Raw genomic sequence first — 20,986 nt, forward strand, 5'->3', positions numbered from 1 at the left:
AGGGCGTTCAAATACTTCTGTTCCTCACTAAATATATATACATTATATATAACACAGCAGATTTGTTGGAGAACTCTGTGATTGACAATTAGTTCCATATATTTGCATGGGGTTGCCTCTGCAGTATGTGCGTGGATTTCTGCAGGCTCCATTCACATGAAATCTTCTGTGTCTGAATACATTCTAACAGGGCATATGAACAGAGTTTCTCCTAGGACCTCATTGTCATGTTTAAATTCTGGAGACCATATTCCAGACGTGTGTCTCAGCCTGACCATGGGTTTAATGAACTGAACTCACTGCATCATAAGGCTCTATGATGCAGGGAATTTGGATCGGTAGAGGGGTGTCCCAACATTCATGGTGTATCTCTAGGATGTGCCACAAATATCAGATAAGTGCAGGTCTCAGAGGTGGATTCCATCACCAGAGTAGGGCTCCAAAGTGATAGAGGGCACACCACATATGCATGGCACCCTCTGCATTCACTAATATGAGAATTCCAATCTGAACAAGTTCCATAGTAGTGAATGAGGAGCAAGGCGTGCAAGCATAGCCACCTCTACATTCACCTCTATGGGACGTCTGGAAATAGGCGAGCCAGCACTAGGCTATTTTCAGACCTCCAACTGCGGTAAAGGATTCTTTACGGTAAGAGCAGTGAGACTATGGAACTTTCTGGAGATAGGTGTGGGACCCACAGCTATCCGACATTTTTAACATATCCTACTGATAAGCCATAAATGTTGAGATGGTACACCCCTTTAAACCTATGGTTGTCTGGGACACATGTCCAGGATTACAGATGTGTATAGCCAGCCTTATAGTTATCGATTACAGAACCTGTAGAGACCTGTGCACCTTCACCCACAGGACAGCCCACATGTCTGCCCTGGGATTTAGAGATTCAATTTTTATTTTATTTTTTATTTAACATTCATTGTCATGGACGTAGCATGGGAGAAAACATACACATTTCATATAGTAATGCAGTTCCTGAGACATATCTCAAATGCTGAAAAAAAATTGCTGCAAAATGCTTTCAATTTTGGAACTTGGTTCTTTAATGTTTCGAAATATCTTTAAATTAGTCACATCTTAACATACTTTTTTTTTTTTATCAAAGGAATATCAATCTAGAGATTGGAATGATAGAAGGCAAGTGGATATTTAAATAGAACCAAAGCATCAAACAGGAAAAAGTGAATTATTTATATGAAACCCAATCCCTCCAATAGACAATATACAACTTTATAATATAATATACATGATATACCTGGAATACACGCTCACGCACACACATAAAATATCCACATTATAGGCAAATAGTGTTTATTATCAGTGAGAGGCTATTCATTGATCATACAGCTCTAAGTAATTTATATCATGGAATATTTTTTGGGAAAAATTTGGAAAAAGCTGTTGGTCTTCAGCTACTATTTACACAATTTCCCTTATTTTTTTCACATTTTTTTAAGTTATTTTATATATATATATTTATTTATTTTTTTCTTTATTTAAGTAGCTGTGTCCTTCAGCTGGAGTAACAGAAAAGCCATGAGGCCGTGTTAAAAAAAAGCGGAGGAAAAAAAATCTCAGAATCCTGACTTATATATAAAAGTTCATACTTTGTCTTAGGTACTGTTCACATTAGTATTATGTCTTGTTCTTGTAATGGAAACTACACTGTATTGCCGGATCCATCATGTGATGTATACTACTTGCGCCCATCGCATCACATTCCTGCACAGGACGTGCCATTGTGGAATCTTCTCAACTAAAAAGGGACAAGGAAGCCATTAGCAACGGATCACATGGGCAGGATTTGCTCCCCCGGGTAGAAATGCGCAACAGCATTTGGGGTCTTGAGCATCTTTTGCCTTTTAGACCACTTTATTCTGTGTTTGTTTACATGACCCTTTTGTCCTACATTTAATGTACGCTTTAGGAAAAAAAGGATGCAACTGCGTAGAAATGCTTTTCCATCAGTCCAGAAAAAAACATATATTACACTTTTTTTTTTTTTTCTGGTGATGGATGGCACTTTATGGCATCCGTTTAGGGCTCATGCACACAAACGTATTTTATTTTTCGTGTCCATTCCGTTTCTTTGCAGACTGTGCATTCCGTTTCTGCATGTCGAATTTCCGTTCTGCAAAAAAACAGAACATGCCCTATTATTGTCCGCATTACGGACAAGCTTAGGACTGTTCTATTAGGGGCCGGCTGTACCATTTCGCAAAATATGGAATGCACACGGACGTCCTCCGTGTGCATGATCCCTTAACGTGTTTCTTCTGAGTGTACGTTAAACATAACTTGGGACAAAAACGGGCTGTAAATTTTTCTGCGGTATGGATTTGAAATCTGCAGAATGCCAAATCCTGCGCTGGATTTCCACTGTGGACTTCACCCTTTGCAGTGCCCGAGGTGTCATCTGTAGAAAATCCGCATCAAAATCTGCACGTAACTTACATCTCAAGTGGATGCACAATAAGAACTCGGGATGCTAACATGGCAGAGTTGGGTTTTTTTGTTTTTGTTTTTAAAGCTGGTCACATGGTTTGTCTTTCCCATATACAAGAACGTACAGTGGTAAGATTGTGTTGGTTGGAGCATTGCATTTATTTCAGTTGCAATAGGATTGTATTATATTCCTTTTCAGTGGTCAGTTAGGGTCCATTCACACGTCCGTAGTGTATTGCGGATTTGCAATACACCCGGCCAGCACCCCCATAGAACTGCCTATTCTTGTCCGCAATTGCAGAGAAGAATAGAACATGTAAAAAAAAGTTTCGGGAGCCGCTCCGGAAATGTGGATGCAGACAGCACACTGTGTGCTGTCCGCATCCTTTCCGTCCCCATTGAGAATGAATGTGTCCGCACCCGTTCCGTAGAATTGCGGAACGGATGCGGACCCATTCTACGGACGTGTGAATGGACCCTTAAAGTCCTATATAATGAAGCAGCTGATGTCTTTATAGTGTTATATCTGTAGAGATGTTATAATGAGGTGTCATATTCTAGGTCCATGATTTATAATTTCACAAAATGTAGGAATCAGAATTATATCAAGTGGTCAGGTCGCGTCCGGCAGGTTTATGGGGTCTCATGGACTTGTTTTCTGTTGAGTAGTCATCTCATGTGGTGTATCTGCAGTACCCGATACACAGGGAAACTTGCACCGGCTAATATAGTGAATGTCTACCTTTGGGGTATGTTCACACAGCAAATTTTGACGCATTCTACAGCAGAAGCTGTTGCGGTTTTTCACTTTGAATGTCGTGGACTAGCTCACGGTTTAGCCACACTGAATGGAGCTAAACCTCGAGGAGGCATCTGCTGAGGCTTCCAGCGGTGTCTGTCCAGACAGTGCGCCAAGAAGGGCTTCGGGGTAGCGGCCTTAAACCACTGGCTGCGTGAACTGCAGCGCTGCCTTCCATGCAATCAATGAGAGGCGTATACAACATGGCCACCGGCAGAATTTTGTCACAGACACCGCTCCAAAATTAACTGATAAATCCTGCTTGTAAGGCCTCATGCACACGACTGTTGTTTTTGCGGATAGGATGGGGACCCATTCATTTCAATGGGTCAGCAAAAAAATGGCGATAGTTCATCCGTTTGTGTTCCGCGTCCGTTGTCCGTGTTTCCCTTTAGCAAAAAAAAATAGTGCATGTCCTACTTTTTTTACATTTGCGGACAAGGATAGGCATTTAATTACAAGGGATCTGTGGAAAAAAACGGATCCTCCCCAAAAAATGGATGCCGCATCAGTTTTTTTTAGCGGACGCACAATTTGCGGACGCAAAAAACAACTGTCGTGTGCATGAGGCCTTAAGGGGGAAATAAAATCCACATGGAAACTGACATGATAAATCCACAGAATGTTCATTCTTTCTGTACATTTTCACAGTAGATTTTACCCTTTGCAATGCAGATTTTGCTGTTGATTCAAGGTGGACAATTTATAGTGGAAACACTTTAAAGAGGTTTTCCCATCTCAGACAATGGGGGTATATCGCTAGGATATGCCCCCATTGTCTGATAGTTGCGGGTCCCACCGCTGGGACCCGCACCTACAATGAGAACGGAGCCGGGAAATGAATGGAGGGCGCATTGCGCATGCGCAGCCGCCCTCCATTCATTTCTATGGGGCCGCTGAAAATCGGCTATTGCCGTCTGCCCCATAGAAATGAATGTGAGCATGGGCCGCTCCCATTCACTTCTATGGGAGCAGCGCTTAGTGGTGGACGGACCCCGGGAAATCCGGGGTCCTCCAGCCACAGCGTTCCCCGCTTCGTTCTCGTTGTAGGTGCTGGTCCCAGCGGTGGGACCAGCGCCTATTAGACAATGGGAGTATATCCTAGCGATATGCCCCCATTGTCTGAGATGGGAATACCCCTTTAAAATAAAAAGTCTAAAACAGTTTTTTTTTATATGTCTTTGCAGAAGTTGAAGCTCAGTTTTTCTAATACAGAAATCTAAATCCACTGCATTCTGACTGCCTGCAGTCACCACCAGAGGGAGCTTAAGAGCCTAATTACTGTAATCAATGGATTAATGGAAACAAAATAATGAGATTAGTTCCATTGGTTTGTTAGCTACAAAATTTGCTCTACAGAAGGAGTTATTCAAAAATAGTTTAAGAAAAAATAGATATTTTTTATATTTTGTATACAAATATTACATTTCTTATTGCATTATTTATCTAGAGTGAGATATTCCTTTAGTAGATATCATTGGTCCTGCTTACTTTCAGCAGAATCCTCCTCTGTAGCAACGTTTTATTGTGTTATGTGCATTGTATACAAGACAATGAGCAGAATAAGGGATATTCAGTATTTATCCGTTAAATTAAATGCCCCTCATTTCCAGTGGAATAGAGAATTGTCTACATGCCTTGCAAAGACCCTTGGTGAGACTTTAACCTGACTCTAAAACCTTTGCAAAAAATGTATAAAATAAAAGTACATACATATAAAAATAATACTTTCATGCAATACTTATAGCTCTCCTCCTGATTTAACCCTTTAACTGCTAGCAGGACAGCTGGCCTCATAAAGCATAAAAAGAAAAGAAAGAAAATTGTATAGAGATTAGATAAATCCATGTGATATATAAACATAAATATATGAATATTATATATATCTATACATATATGCAGATATCCTCTAACAGGTTCTGCTACTGACAAGTGCTCAAAGGAAATGGAATTTGGTGGTGAAAACCCTGCAATACACCACATTTCCCACTAGAGGGCTTTATAAAACTTGATGCACATCTATGTACCGATGTAGTAGAGTTAACACTCATGCTTTCTGAGATTTCTGAGATGTGTTATCTAAACTAAGCAAACTCCTTCAATTGCTTTACAATGGTTTTTGTTTTTTTCAAGATAACACGATGACTTAAGAAATTTGAGTTAAAGGGAGTCTGTCATCAGCATTTCACTTTTATAACCCTTCCCATAGCTCCCTAGCATGCTTACAGTTAATAAAAACGTTACCTCTGGCATCAATCCTGGACTTATAAAACCATCAAAAACGATCTTTATAACATATGCAAATGAGGGCTCGCAAGTGCCCAGGGGCGGCGTTACCCTCGTAGGTGCCCTGCTAGCTCAGCCTTTTCATTGCTTCCCCCCCCCCCCCCCTTCTTACCCTCCGCCCGCCCATCCTTTCCCTCTGACCGCCTATCTACCAACTTGTTATTCCGCCGAGATCCCTTGCCTGCGCACTCATTCCTTTGGCCGATGGACCGCCTCCTTTGTTGTGTTTTCGCGTCGTCATGTGCAATAGTTACTGTGATGCCATACAATGTGTAGGCATCGCAGTGCGCATGCGCCGGCCAAAGGAAAGAGTGCGCAGACGAGGGATCTCGGTGGAATAACAAGTTGGTAGATAGGCGGTCAGAGGGAAAGGATGGGCGGGCGGAGGGTAGGAAGGGGCGGGGGGAAGCAATGAAAAGGCTGAGCTAGCAGGGCACCTACGAGGGTAACGCCGCCCCTGGGCACTTGCGAGCCCTCATTTGCATATGTTATAAAGATCGTTTTTGATGGTTTTATAAGTCCAGGATTGATGCCAGAGGTAATGTTTTTTATTAACTGTAAGCATGCTAGGGAGCTATGGGAAGGGTTAAAAAAGTGAAATGCTGGTGACAGACTCCCTTTAAGAGTTTGAGTGCTAACCCTGCTACATCTGTATACATTTATATATATTTCCTGCTGAGGTCAATGTCTTATGTTCCTTGCAAGTTGTGGGTGTCAAGACATAAACCTTCTGCAGCCAGAGGCATGAATATCTGCAGCAAGTGATTTTACAAGGCTACGTGGGCAGAGGAACAGAAAGGGGAGATGTTTTGCTAGTTGGTTTCACTCTTTTCTTGACGTCGTTTCATGATTTCCTCTAGTTCTGATTCCCCTTGACTTTTCTGCAAGAGAAAAAAGTTCAGAAACGGGATTATAACAAATTGTTCCTCTTTTTTAGGTTGGGTTTCCATGTACCCATTGGCATGTCCAGCCAAAACCCACCCGCGGCAGCCACTGGCTGTACGACTTTCAAGGCAATACTTCCGTACTTTATGCTATAAAAGCTTAGCTTGCTATAAGTCCAACCGCTGGTCTTTAACCACCAATCCAAGAACAGGGATTCTCCAATTTGCAGTAAAGAGGTGGCCACTCATGTCCTTTATAGTGAGCTGCAGATATGGAAACAACTGAGCGTGCTCGCTGTGCTGTTTCCGTATCCCTACTTGGCTTGAATGGAAAATGACCACTAATATGTGGCCAGGGGCATAACTACTGTACAATACAGACCAAAAGTTTGGACACACCTTCTCATTCAAAGAGTTTTCTTTATTTTCATGACTATGAAAATTGTAGATTCACACTGAAGGCATCAAAACTATGAATTAACACATGTGGAATAATATACATAACAAACAAGTGTGAAACAACTCTTGGCATTCTCTTGATGAGCTTCAAGAGGTAGTCCCCTGAAATGGTTTTCACTTCACAGGTGTGCCCTGTCAGGTTTAATAAGTGGGATTTCTTGCCTTATAAATGAGGTTGGGACCATCAGTTGCGTTGAGGAGAAGTCAGGTGGATACACAGCTGATAGTCCTACTGAATAGACTGTTAGAATTTGTATTATGGCAAGAAAAAAGCAGGGAAAATATGGCAAGAAAATTGGGAAAAATTTGAAAGTAAGGGCTATTTGACCATGAAGGAGAGTGATGGGGTGCTGCGCCAGATGACCTGGCCTCCACAGTCACCGGACCTGAACCCAATCGAGATGGTTTGGGGTGAGCTGGACCGTAGAGTGAAGGCAAAAGGGCCAACAAGTGCTAAGCATCTCTGGGAACTCCTTCAAGACTGTTGGAAGAGCATTTCAGGGGACTACCTCTTGAAGCTCAGCAAGAGAATGCCAAGAGTGTGCAAAGCAGTAATCAAAGCAAAAGGTGGCTACTTTGAAGAACCTAGAATATGACATATTTTCAGTTGTTTCACACTTGTTTGTTATGTATATAATTCCACATGTGTTAATTCATAGTTTTGATGCCTTCATAGTCATGAAAATAAAGAAAACTCTTTGAATGAGAAGGTGTGTCCAAACTTTTGGTCTGTACTGTATGTGGTGTTCAGAGGTTGTGGTTCAGTCACGGCCATCATAGTGTCGGACGCCGCACCACACGTGCGGTCACTCCGTTCAGTGTATACCATACTTACACTAGGCTACTGATAATACTCCTGTATGAAACGCGTCGAGCCAGCACCTGATTGAATGCTGCTTTAGTGCCCCAGTGGTGTACCCATTTGCACGATGTGGGACTGGGGTAGAGGGCAGTTTACAACCTTGGCAGTGTCAGCCACTACATGTATCGGTGTCCTGACACTAGCTAAGAGTGGTATTAATAGGCAGGGGCATTTATACGGATCTCAGTGCGAATAATAGCCGAGCGGTAGAAATAGACGGATGTAATAATTCCCCCTTATTCTGTAATCGGCAAATTATCGACTGGGACCACGTTGAACCCCTGCTTCACACCGCGGCTGTGTCGCTACTGAATGTTGGGTGATACACACCTACGATGTGACATTAAGTGCTTATGTGATTATTGCATAACTACTCCCAGATTATACATTTTATCTGCTAGGGTGGTAGGTGTGGAGAGCATACTGTATTTGGATACAGGCCTGATAACTGGGTGTTCCTTCACTTTTTTTAAATTGATATTCCAAATAAAGATTTATTTTGTTTTCCTTTTAGCGTCGTACACAGGCAGTGATTAATGGTTCAGTCTAGGCCCAACAACCTGAGGGTCCAGTGGCCAATCTGCCACACACAGGAATAGCAGTGTTCATATCCCTGTACTGAGAGTTTTGTATTTATTACCCATATGTTATGACATCACTGCATTCATTATTCCTGAACTATAAGCGTATGTGCCCACTGCAGATTTTGCAGGTTTCTACCGCGGTTCTTCACTTTGAATATCACCGACCCATATGTGATTCAGTCCCATTGAATGGAGGCAAACTGCAAGCGCACCACCTCTGTCCCATGTCCGTCCTTTACATGGTCGCAGTGTTAGACCGCCAGGTGTGCAAAAGGCAGCGTGGCCCCCCCATTCAAACAAATGGGAGGCGGATACCAGCAGATTTCCGGTGACAAAATCCACTGGGTGAACGATCCCCAATATCACTGTGTTCATAACTTCTCTATTGTTACATGATGCGTCTGCATTTTCCTTGGAATACAATGCTGTCTTTATTATCACCCTGCTGTGACATCATCACTATATTTATTCTGTAACATTACTCCTGTGACATCACTGAATACAATAGTGACATCACTGTGGTCATTAGCCATTAGCTGTGATATCATCACTATATTTATTATTCCTGTTCTGTAACATTACTCCTGTGACATCACGGAATACAATAGTGACATCACTGTGGAAGTTAGCCATTAGCTGTGACATCATCACTGTATTTATTATCCTTGTTCTGTAACATTATTCCTGTTCTATTCACTGAGCACAATAGTGGCACCACTGTGTGCAATAATTGTGACCTCACAGTATTTATTATCTCTGTACTATGATATCTCTGTATTTATAATGCCTTTACTGTGATATCACTGTGTGCATGATCCAAGTTCTGTGACATAACGGCAAGCAATATTCCTGTGCAGTGACATCACTGTGTGCATTTTCATGGGTTATGGGTATATGATTAGAGATGAGCGAAGTATTCAAAAATTCAATTTGGCTGCTTCGCCGAATTTTACAAAAAAAGCGCATTTCTTTGTAAGTAGCAGGTGCAATGAGAGGGAGCTGTGATTGTGCAGCTCTCCGTCATTGTACCCCTCAGATGTCTCGTTCTGAAAGTAATAGAGTGTAAAATAAAAAAATAAAAAATCATACTTACCTCATCCATTTGCTCGCGACGGGCCAGCCGCCGCCATCTTGATTGAAGATCTAGCGCAAAATCTCGAGCGGCCCGTGTTGACGTCATCATGTCGGCCAGCGCGGTGACATCATGAGTTACCGCACACAGGATTTTACACAAGAACTTCAATCAAGATGGCAGCGGCCGATCCGTCGCAAGCAATTGGAGGTAAGTATGATTTTTTTTGGGTTTTTACACTACTGTATTTCAGGGAAAATCAATTCGCTACCTCGAAGCACAAGTAAATTCGGCTTTGTGGTGAATTGAATTTTCCCTGAAATTCAGATCAACACTATATATGATGTGCAGAGGTTGCAGTTTCACTTGGTAACTGGGACCTCAGTGACCCAATGGTTCATCTGCCAAATAAAAGGATACCATGGTTCAGGGGGTCTTAGCAGTTGCACCTTTGTGTGCAAACCAAGGACATGTGGCATTGGAGGTATTGTGCAGCCTCATCTATTGCAGTTGGCTGACCATACAATACAATAGACATAAAGGTTTAGTGAAGACTGTACTTACCTCTAGTTGAGACTTCTGTACAGCCAGCTGGCTGTATACCCTTGCACCCTCTTCTCCACAAACTTTCTTCAGCTCCTCCTTATTGAGAGAGAAAAGTTGTGCCCCATTTAATATGCCCAACTGCCCGGAAGTTCTGTAAGGAAGAGATAGTGTCCATTATAGATACATGATGCCTATAACATGACCATCATGGTCCATTTGGCTCTGTTCACACTAGCGTTAGTTCTTCTACTCTTTATCTGACACTCCTCATGTTGTACTATTCTATCCACTGAATAAAAAGTAATCCCTGATGGATCAATTATAGGTCCATGGAGGAAGGAATATTGGGCCTGATTGATCATGACGTAGTAGTAGAAGAAATCCATAGTATTAAAGAAGTAATATCTTGTATCCAGCCTTATCAAACTCCAAATCTAGGTGAGAGCACATGTCCAGAACCTTCATAAACACATTTATAATGCAAGACGCAACATGTAAGCTACAGTATATTCACCGTGTCCTATTATACCATCTAGAAAAAAAATTCTAACGTGTATGAATTTGGTGTAGACAATTCTGATATATGAGTGCAACGTGGAAACACTTGATACATATAACCCATGTGGTTCATGGTGCCTACTTCAGATGGAAGACTGTGACATATCTCATTGTCCAGGCATAAAGTAGCATATGTCGCCCAGAGGCTTGTATTGTAAAAAGTGGATACCACACAGAATACTTCTTTACTGCGCCCGAACCAAGATATGTAAAGTTTCTCCCAATCTTTAAAAGTTGATTCCACCTTAGTGAGAAGGGGTAGAAAATTTAAGGTATATACAGTCAGGTCCATAAATATTGGGACTTGGACACCGTTTAACATTTTTGGCTCTATACACCACCACAATGGATTTGAAATAAAACTAACAAGATGTGCTTTACCTGCAGACTGTCAGCTTTAATTTGAGGTATTTACATCCAAATCAGGTGAACGGTGTAGGAATTACAACAGTTTGAGATGAGATCCAAAGAGCTGTCACTATCAGTGAAGCAAGCCATCATTAGGCTGAAAAAAAAAGCAGCAGGATGAATTCTGAAGTGTTTCGGGCAATATTATCTGCTCATATTCAGCCAAATGCTTCAGAACTCATTGGACAGCGCTTCACAGTGCAGATGGACAATGACCCAAAGCATACTGCAAAAGTAACCAAAGAGTTTTTTAAGGGAAAGAAGTGGAATGTTATGCAATGGCCAAGTCAATCACCCGACCTGAATCCGATTGAGCATGCATTTCACTTGCTGAAGACAAAACTGAAGGGAAAATGCCCCAAGAGCAAGCAGGAACTGAAGACAGTTGCAGTAGAGGCCTGGCAGAGCATCACCAGGGATGAAACCCAGCGTCTGGTGATGTCTATGCGTTCCAGACTTCAGGCTGTAATTGACTGCAAAGGATTTTCAACCAAGTATTAAAAAGTGAAAGTTTCATTTATGATTATAATTATGTCCCATTACTTTTGGTCCCTTAACAAGTGGGAGGCACATATGCAAACTGTTGTAATTCCTACACCGTTCACCTGATTTGGATGTAAATACCCTCAAATTAAAGCTGACAGTCTGCAGTTATAGCAAATCCATTGTGGTGGTGTATAGAGCCAAAAAATTTAGAATTGTGTCGATGTCCCAATATTTATGGACCTGACTGTAAATTGTTCTAGTTCTTTCAGAAGTGTGGGAATTCCATGCAAGGGGTTAGTTATCATAAATAAGGTATAATCGGCATATGCAGCTACTTTATGCTGTTCTTTAGATGTTGTAATACCCTGAATCAGAGGGTTGGATCTAATCTTAATGAGTAATGGTTCTAGAGAAAGAATAAAGAGAATAGACGACGGGGGGCAGAATTGACTTACTCCGAACTATTAGAAAAACTGTAGTGGAATAGTTACATAATCAGTTAGTAATCATTTTATTGTTCTATTAATAAAGACTTCGGTCCTTAATTTCCATATGATTACTTGTCTTTCAATGCGACAATTGTTAAGACATAAGTTCGACAAATTATTAAGAGTTTGACTGTTTTCATAAAAACTTTTCTTTATGTATTATTTCATTACAATACATGACATGACATTCAATGCTATGTATAACGATTTTATTTTCTGTATATGACATTGATTTTTGAACTTTGAAAAATTCTGAATAAATAAAGAATTTAAACAGAATACTTCTTTACTGTGTCCCTCAGACCCGTACAGGCCTATGCAGTTAAAAAAAAAAAAAAAGTATTATGATGCATAGTGGCCCAGGTTATGCCCAAATACATACACTGGGTGCTAGGGGGCCTATAGATTCATCAGAGGTACAGAATATGCTGGTACCTCTAACATGTATACAAATGACGTGAGCAGAGCCTAAGAGGTACAGTGGCGGTGAACTAATTTTTTTATATCAAATATTTGCCCAATCAAGATAGCTAATGTTCAGCTTCATAGACCCCCGACATGAGCAATTATTTCGAGGGAGCGCTGGCGGCCACTAAAGGTAATATGTAGTATTACATGCTGCCCATTGAAATGAATGGCTCTCTGGGTAATACATAGGTAAGCTTGGTTAGTGAATGCCACTCCTTGCTCACAGCTTGCTAAAAGAAGGGAGTTAAGAGTGGGACCTCTTAAATTTTTAATATATATTAGGGCCTGCCTTTTTCACAGTGATTACCTAATACCACTAGTTCCTGAGCCCTTGCTTACAGTTTGTATACGCAGAGTATTAAGTGTTCCTATTGTCACCTACCCTTTACTAAAGCCCTTTGCTTCGAGCCAGGCTTTGACTTCTTCTGGCTCCGACTGGAAGGTTAATGGTGCATGCACTTGCTGAACTTTTGGTGCAGCAAAGTTCCTTTTAGGTGCCTGCTGTGATGTCAGCTTCTTGAGGAGTTCGTCATTCAACTCATCCATATTGTGAATTATCTCTGAAGGAATAAAAAGACCAGTTTTCCACTGTTTTCAACTTTATCCTTTGATATAAACTAGCAGTTGACTGAATGTTAATGCAGAAGACTAGGTAATAAAGATGTGCAAAACTTCAGCAAGTCCAACCACCCAATTTTAAAGAGGCTCTCTCAAGAAGAATATTATACATTACAGCACCTGGATCTGAATACTTTTGTAATTGCATGTAATTAAAAATGTAGTATAGCCACAGAGTTATTCAATGACATTTATCTGTATATCACCACTAGGTGTTTGTTCTTTTCCTCATTTTTCTGTCCACCTGACTGAGGTGGTCACAGATGCTCAGTTTCACCATGTCACCAATGAACCCCCTAAACTACTGCAGGAAAGCTCAAAATACCCAAATTCAGAATATGGAATTTTTATCTTTCCACTCACTTGTATTTTCCTGCAGTAAGCCCGCAAAGGATCCGTGCGCTGAAGCACTTAGTAGTCCTCTTCATTATGTTGCAGAGCGTAGGAGTCCATGGTATGCATTAGCAAAAAGTGCATGGGCTCTTTACGGAGAATGCGTGAGAGTAGAAATTAAAAAATTCTGAATTTGGGTATTTTGAGCTATGTAGTAGTTAGGTGGGTTTTTTCTCTGGCGACCGACTCCCTTTAAATGCTATGAACATCCTCGGGAGCAATTTATTTATTTTTTTCCATAAATGCATTTTACTAACTTTAGGCTAAAAATCTTATTTTTTTCTTCAATTTGTCTTTTATAAACCAATTTCCAACAGTTTCTGTCCTACAGCCTTTCAATGTTTTACAGTGAAGCCGTCAGGCAGCTGCACTGATGGCTTCTGACAGCTTATAGAACTCATTTAATTTTGACCTGCACAGGTTTTCTTTTAATAATTATAATTTGTAAAGCAAAAGAACAGTGTTTGATTTATGCCAATGTGAATATAAGAGAAAGTGAACATCATGTTTTGAAATATCGAGTTATTGATATAATGCACAGAACACAGCAAATACATAAATTTGCACTTATTTCCATTATTTGGTCACCAGACATCAGCTGTATAATATCTTCAGGCATTTCCAACTCCTTAGAGAAACCATGAGGCAGCAGAGCAATAAAGGCAGCTCAGAGTAAGCAGGAAGATTGTACCTCTATCCTTGCCTTGCTGCCTCCGAGTATTAGGATTTATCTCAAAGCTATCATGTCAAATTGAAAGACTATAGTAACCATATGACTAGATATAATAGGAAAGATAGATACATTAAAGGGTAACTTACGCTCCTTCTGATTGTTGGACCATCCTGTCGTCTCACTCCCCCACTTATCTCCAGCATAACTGCCAGGAATCTTATATGCTGGGCTAATGGGAGCTCTAGGGCTCAGTTCTCCTTTGTACTTTGGCCCAACCTGGAAGATAAAGCAGATATGTATTAAACTGTGAAAATAAGCCTATACTAATTTGATTTAATACATTTAAATGTTTTCGTTATTAGGACATTGTACTGGTTTCTAAAAAGCCACACTTATATATACATATATTTCTTCAATGACTATATATCGATGAGATATGTTGTATTGCAGTTTGTTTGGTCCTCACCACCTACCCGCACTGCATGCCACTGGCCACAATGCAAAATATCATATACTGAGCGTAGGGCTGGTGTCAGCACCAAACACACCTGGGTGTGCTGGGGCCCACTGCTCCTGGGAGGCCCCATTGTGCCTGCTCAGTCCTGCAGCTGTGTCCTGGTCTTCATTAAACTGGCCGTTCTGAATTCTAGGGCAGCTTACCCCAGCAATACAGACAATTTTAGTCATGTGCACTGCTGGAATGGGCGGCCCCAGGACTCAGAACAGGGTAGATGGAGTTTCCTACTGGGCTAAAGGACCTTCCTGATGTCATCGGCCCATGTGACCAGTGGGGGAGGAGCCGGAGGAGCAGAGAGCTGTGTTCCTGTAGGGACTGGAGCCTGGCTAGAATGTGGTGAGGCCTAGCTGTGTATGTCTGTTCCTGTGTGTGTGTGTCTGTCTGTCCCTGTGTGTGTGTGTGTGTCTGTCTGTCCCTGCGTGTGTGTCTGTCCCTGTGTGTGTGTCTAAGGCATTGCTTAGACTCCATACCACAGTCTAGCCAGTGCCCAATGGGTTACAGTTTAGACCACCTTCTGGTACATGTTGATAATTCCCTTTTAAACCCCAGTCCATGTCCCCTCAGTACTGGGAATCAGTAGGAGTCATATTAGAAGGTAACAAAAGCATAACTAAAAGTGGAATTCCCTTTTAATGTCCCCTAAAGGTGGCCACACATTAGATAGAAGTTGGCTAACGATATCACCATCGCACAGGTGTCTGTCCATATGTATGTGTCTGTACCTGTGTGTGTGTGTATGTGTCTGTCCCTGTGTGTGTGTGTGTGTGTCCGTCCCTGTGTGTCTGCGCCTGTGTGTGTGTTCGTCCCTGTGTGTGTGTCTGTCCCCGTGTGTGTGTCTGTCCCCGTGTGTGTGTGTCCGTCCCTGTGTGTGTGTGTCTGTCCCCGTGTGTGTCTCTGTCCCCGTGTGTGTCTGTACCTGTGTGTGTGTCTGTCCCTGTGCGTGTCTGTGTCCATCCCCTGTGTATGTGTCCCTGTGTGTGTCTGTCCCTGTGTGTGTGTGTGTCTGTCCCTGTGCGTGTATCTGTCCCTGTGTGTATTTGACCATCCCAGTGTGTCTGTCCATGTGTATGTGTCTGTCCCTGTGTGTGTGTGTCTCTCCCTGAGTGTGTGTGTGTGTGTGTCTGTCTCTCCCTGTGTGTGTCTCTCCCTGTGTGTGTGTGTGTGTGTGTCTCTCCCTGTGTGTGTGTGTCTGTCTCTCCTTGTGTGTGTCTCTCCCTGTGTGTGTGTGTCTGTCATTGTCTGTGTGTATGTATGTCCCTGTGTTTGTCCGTCCCTGTGTGTGTGTGTCCCTGTGTTTGTCTGTCCCAGCGAGTGTGTCTGTCCCCGTGTGTGTCTGTGTCCGTCCCTGTGTGTGTCTCTCCCTGTGTGTGTGTGTCTCTCCCTATGTGTGTGTCTCTCCCTGTGTGTGTGTCTCTCCCTCTGTGTGTGTCTCTCCCTGTGTGTGTGTGTGTGTGTGTGTCTCTCTCTCTCTCTGTGTCTCTGTGTGTGTGTGTGTGTGTGTGTCTCTCTGTGGGTGGGTGTGCGTGTTTCTCTCCCTGTGTGTCACTATCACCATGCCCACAGTGTTCCTATGTCTTGACGCAGCTGCATCAGGATGTTGTGTGCGGGGCAAGAAGAAGAAGATGGAAGAGGATGCAGGTAACACTACTACATTTTCTGTACTCAGATAGCCATGACTGTGTTATCTGTGCTGTTACATAGGACTGTAGGTTATATCTACTATATTTTCTGTACTCAGAGAGTTATCACTGTGTAAGGGGGCCCACTGAGACTTTATCGCCCAAGGGCCCCTCATAAAGCTGGAGCCTTCCCTGACTGCGCGGTATAATATTTTTTGCAGTAGCCCCATGTATTGGGAAGCTCAGTCTGCTGTACTTTCCTATATACTGTAGTAAAAAAAAAAAAGGTATGCTGGTACATACCCAGTGTTGGACTGGGGTGCTTACCTCCAGGCTAGATAGGGACCACTAGTAAAATTAATTCTCGGGGCTCACTGTACTGTTACATGCAAATACTACAGCTCACACAACGGCAGAGAGCAGCAAGATGCTCAAGATGATTGATTATGGGGGTCCCTGCAGTGACTTCGATAAAGTATGTCCCTGGGAAAATAGGATGCTGGCTAGCCTGCCTCCATACTTAGAAGTATTATCAGCCACTCAGCATCTACAAAAATAAACTGAGTAGCTGGGTATTTTTTTTATATATGGACTTAGGCTGGTTGAGATGCTGTATGCAGTCAATCTGTTGTGATATGTGCCAGTTGTGCAGAGAGTGAGGGACCAGGGGTCCACGCTTGCTCAGGGAGGTTCCCCTGTGGACCAGTTTGACTCTATACATACCACTCTAACAGAGACCAAAATGACACTCTTTTGGCCCTTGTCAGGTGGATAGCGCCTATGGCTAATCTCATGTTCTTTACTGGCGCATATGACGAACGTGTTCTCCAAACACAGCCGTACTTAGCCCAATACATAATATATTTGCCCAGTTCTTGATCTACTTAATATATCTAGGTTCAGTAGGGTAACAGTCTACACTGAATATAGATTTCTAGGACATCTACAGTGGCTTGAACTTTTCCACATTTTTCCATGTTACACCCACAAACTTAAATATATTTTTGGGGGATTTTATGTGATAGACCAACACAAAGTGGCAATTATGTGTGAGAGAAAGTGAAAAGAAAATGATACATGGTTTTCAGCAGATAAAAGCAAATACACTTTTCGTGGGCGTACTGCAAAATGACCACAGATTGATGTGGAAATGAAAGAGTGGATCACATGTCACAGAAACAATGGCTTCTAAGTATCTACAAAAATTATCATATATGAAGCCAAGCGTCTAGCTGCAGAGAAAGGCATTCATGACTTCACTGGATCCCCATCATGGTGCTACAGATTCATGAGGAGATGTGGCCTTGCTATGCGCACCAAAACTAGAATTGCGCAAAAAATGCCAAAAGAATACGAGTCCAAGATTCTTTCTTTTCACAAAAATGTGCTGGATGCAAGAAAGAAAAATGTCTATGAAATAGGCCAGATTAGGAATATGGATGAAGTCCCATTAACCTTTGATGTTCCATCGAACAGGACCGTTGATGTGAGAGGCACAAAAACAGTAACGGTGAAGACCTCAGGACACGAGAAAACCCATTACACGGTTGTAATGTCCTGCTGCCCAGACGGGACCAAACTGCCACCAATGCTTATTTTCAAGAGGAAGAACATGCCAAAAGAGGCGATTCCAAGAGGTGTAATTGTGCATGTACACGACAAAGTGTGAATGGACGAGAATGGCATGAGAATATGGGTCGACAAAGTGTGGTCCAAACGCCCTGGAGGGCTTCTGAAGAAACCGGCCCTACTTGTGCTTGACCAGTTTAGGGCACATATCAGTGAACCTACAAAAAAGAGGTTAAAGGACGTGAACGCTCATCTAGCGGTCATTCCTGGGGGGCTTACCAGCCAGCTGCAGCCTTTGCATGTGTCTATCAATAAGCCATTTAAGGTTTTTATGAGAGAGGAGTGGAATAAGTGGCTGGCTGCTGGGAATAATGATCTTACACCCACTGGACGGATGAAAAGGCCCACTATCACCCAAGTCTGCGAGTGGATGAAGTCTTCATGGCAGTCAGTGAAGGATGAAACAGTTATAAACTCCTTAAAAAATGTGGCATCAGTAATGCCCTGGACGGTTCTGAGGATGGTGTCCTGTATGAAGACACCAGTGACAGTGATACCAATGATAGTGAGCCACTGAGCTTGAGTTCGGAAAGTAGTGAGGACTTTTTGGGGTTTCCAGAGGACTAGAGGTGTATTGTTCTATATCTTTCCTCATCTGTTACCGTTAATTACAGTAATAATGTTTCCTAATGCTGCTGTTGGCTGTTTGTCTACACATTACATGTTATTTTATTAAAATGTTTTAGCCCACCTTGTAGTTCAAATAATTTTCCCCCCATTTTCCTCCTCTGAAAACTAGGTGTGTCTTATCATCAGGTGTGTCTTATAAAGCGAAAAAATACAGTATTTTTTGCCACTAATACACACCAAAAAGGGCTTTAGAACATATAACTGCACCGCTGAACAGCAAATAGGCCCTTATTTTTTTCCACTTATACACGCCACAAAAGGCTTTAGAACATATAACTACACCGCTGAACGGCAAATAATATATATTTTTGCCACTAATAGATGCCAAAAAGGGCTTTAGAACATATAACTGCACAGCTGAACGGCAAATAATATATATTTTTTGCCACTAATACATGCCAAAAAGGGCTGTAATTTTCTCACTTCACCACACAACGGCTAATAAGCCCTTTTTTCCCACTAATACAAGCCAAAAAATGCTTTAGAACACGGATCAGCAACCTTCGGCACTCCAGCTGTTGTGAAACTACAACTCCCAACATGCTCTTTCCACTTGTGTGGGAGTTTAGAGAGCAGCCAAGAAAGTGTGCATGATGGGAGATGTAGTTTCACACCTGGAGTGCCGGAGGTTGTTGATCCCTGCTTTAGAACATATAACTGCACCACACAAGGGCAAATAAGACGTAGAAATATTTCTTTGTAATAAACCCTGTTAATGGCTGTATGAAACAGCACTTGCACCCCAATAACAAGAACAGTTTGCTGGAATTACAGAGCTGTATAATGGCAATTTGGATCCGCAGTCAGTGCAGCAAGGTGTAATAGCATTGTTCCTAATACCCAGGCTGTAAACTCCCCTACGAAACCCTGTCCTGCTTCATTACTGTGGAATGATTCCTCCCTATCCTTTCCCTGAACTTCTATACAGCAAAATAAAAGTTTTAAAGTCTTTTCTAACACTGTCCCTAGCGCCTGCTAACCTCTCTCCCAGCACTAAGTTCACTGGAAAATCGCTGAATCCAAGATGGCTGAGGCTATTTATAGGGCTGTGACATCACAGGACTTGCTGGCTGCTGATTGGCTGCATGCATGGCATTGTGAGTGATCCCTTGTTCCCAGAGTTCCTTGCCCCATCTCCTCACACGTGCAGCAGCCATTTTAGAAAAAAAATTCATTCGTTACCACGAAGCGTCAGGAATTCGGCTTCGTTGCAAATCGAATTTTTCCTGAAATTCGGATCGAATTCCACTTTGTCAACTTCGATTAGCTCATCTCTAATCTAACAATATAACAAAATAATAGCAAAGACAGGTGCACTCTGCGGTCTTACTAAACCCTCAAACTGATTTTAAAGTTGAGAGATTAGCCAACATGTCCTACGGTGTAGGACATGTCTGAGCCCGAGCACCGAGGACATGTTGGCTAATCTCTAAATTTAAAAATCAGTTTGAGGGTTTAGTAAGACCGCAGAGTGCACCTGTCTTTGCTATTATTTTGTTATATTGATTATCACATCCACATAATTGCTATCTTGTGTAGGATGTCTATTGTGGTACTTGTGGTTCACTGCGGGCATCCTACACTATGCATTTTTGCTGGGGATCGTCATTAGCAACGGGCCACAAGTGCAGGATTTGTTCCCCTGTATATATATGCACAACTGCATGTGGGTTTGAGCATTTCCTGCCTGTTTAATACCGTGCCATTCTTTTCAGTTTGCATCTCTAATCTAAACCAATCCATTGTAGGGTCATTGTTCTGCTGTAAGGTGAACTTCTGCCCCAGCCTCAAGTCTTTTGCAGCCTCTTTTGTCCTGTATTTAGCTCCATCTCTCTTCCCATCAACTCTGACCAACTTCTCTGTCCCTGCTGAAGAAAAGCATCCCCGTAGCATGATGCTGCCTCCACCATGTTGCACGGTGGGGATGGTGTGCTCAAGGTAATGTGCAGTGTTACTTTTCGCCACACGTAGCATTTTGTATTTAGGCAAAAAAGTTCAATTTTGGTCTCATCTGACTAGAGCACCTTTTCCACATGTTTGCTTTGACCCCTACATGGCTTGTGGCAAACTGCAAAAGGGACTTCTTATGGCTTGCTTTCAAAAATAGCTTTCTTCTTGCCACTCTTCCATGAAGGCCAGATTTGTGAAGTACACAAATCTGTCCTTTACAAAGTTGTCCTGTGGACTCCATTTACTAATTAAGTGACTTCTGAAGGCAATTGATCACACTGGATTTTATTTAGGGTTATCAGAGTACAGGGGCCTGAATACAAATGCATGCCACATTTTTCTGATTTTTATTTATTGTAGACCATGTATCATTTTCTTTTCACTTAAAATATACTTGCTACTTTGTGTTGGTCTATCACATAAAATCCAATAAAATACATTTTAGTTTGTGGGTGCAACATAAAAAAATGTGGAAAGGTTCAACTATGAGTACTTTTTCAAGGCACTGTATATTTTCTTTAGATTTTACTAGACTTCGGGGTAGGAGCTGGATGAAACATGGATTATATTTCAGTAAACTTCATGAAAGCT

General features: G+C 42.1%; 1 protein-coding gene across 1 annotated transcript in view; it reads right to left on the reverse strand.

The window, feature by feature from the left end:
- Positions 1 to 6,175: 6,175 nt before the first annotated feature.
- EPS8L2 (EPS8 like 2) overlaps positions 6,176 to 20,986 on the reverse strand; it is a 159,794-nt gene continuing 144,983 nt past the window's right edge. Inside the window, exons 19-22 of the mRNA XM_040410844.1 lie at positions 14,197 to 14,326; positions 12,749 to 12,926; positions 9,977 to 10,109; positions 6,176 to 6,432 (exon numbers count right to left, since the gene is read on the reverse strand). Coding sequence (XP_040266778.1) covers positions 6,364 to 6,432; positions 9,977 to 10,109; positions 12,749 to 12,926; positions 14,197 to 14,326 — 510 coding nt within the window. The 3' untranslated portion in view covers positions 6,176 to 6,363. The remainder of the gene's footprint in view (positions 6,433 to 9,976; positions 10,110 to 12,748; positions 12,927 to 14,196; positions 14,327 to 20,986) is intronic.

This window comes from Bufo bufo, chromosome 10 (assembly GCF_905171765.1).
Source record: "Bufo bufo chromosome 10, aBufBuf1.1, whole genome shotgun sequence".
Taxonomy (NCBI): Eukaryota; Metazoa; Chordata; class Amphibia; order Anura; family Bufonidae; genus Bufo; species Bufo bufo.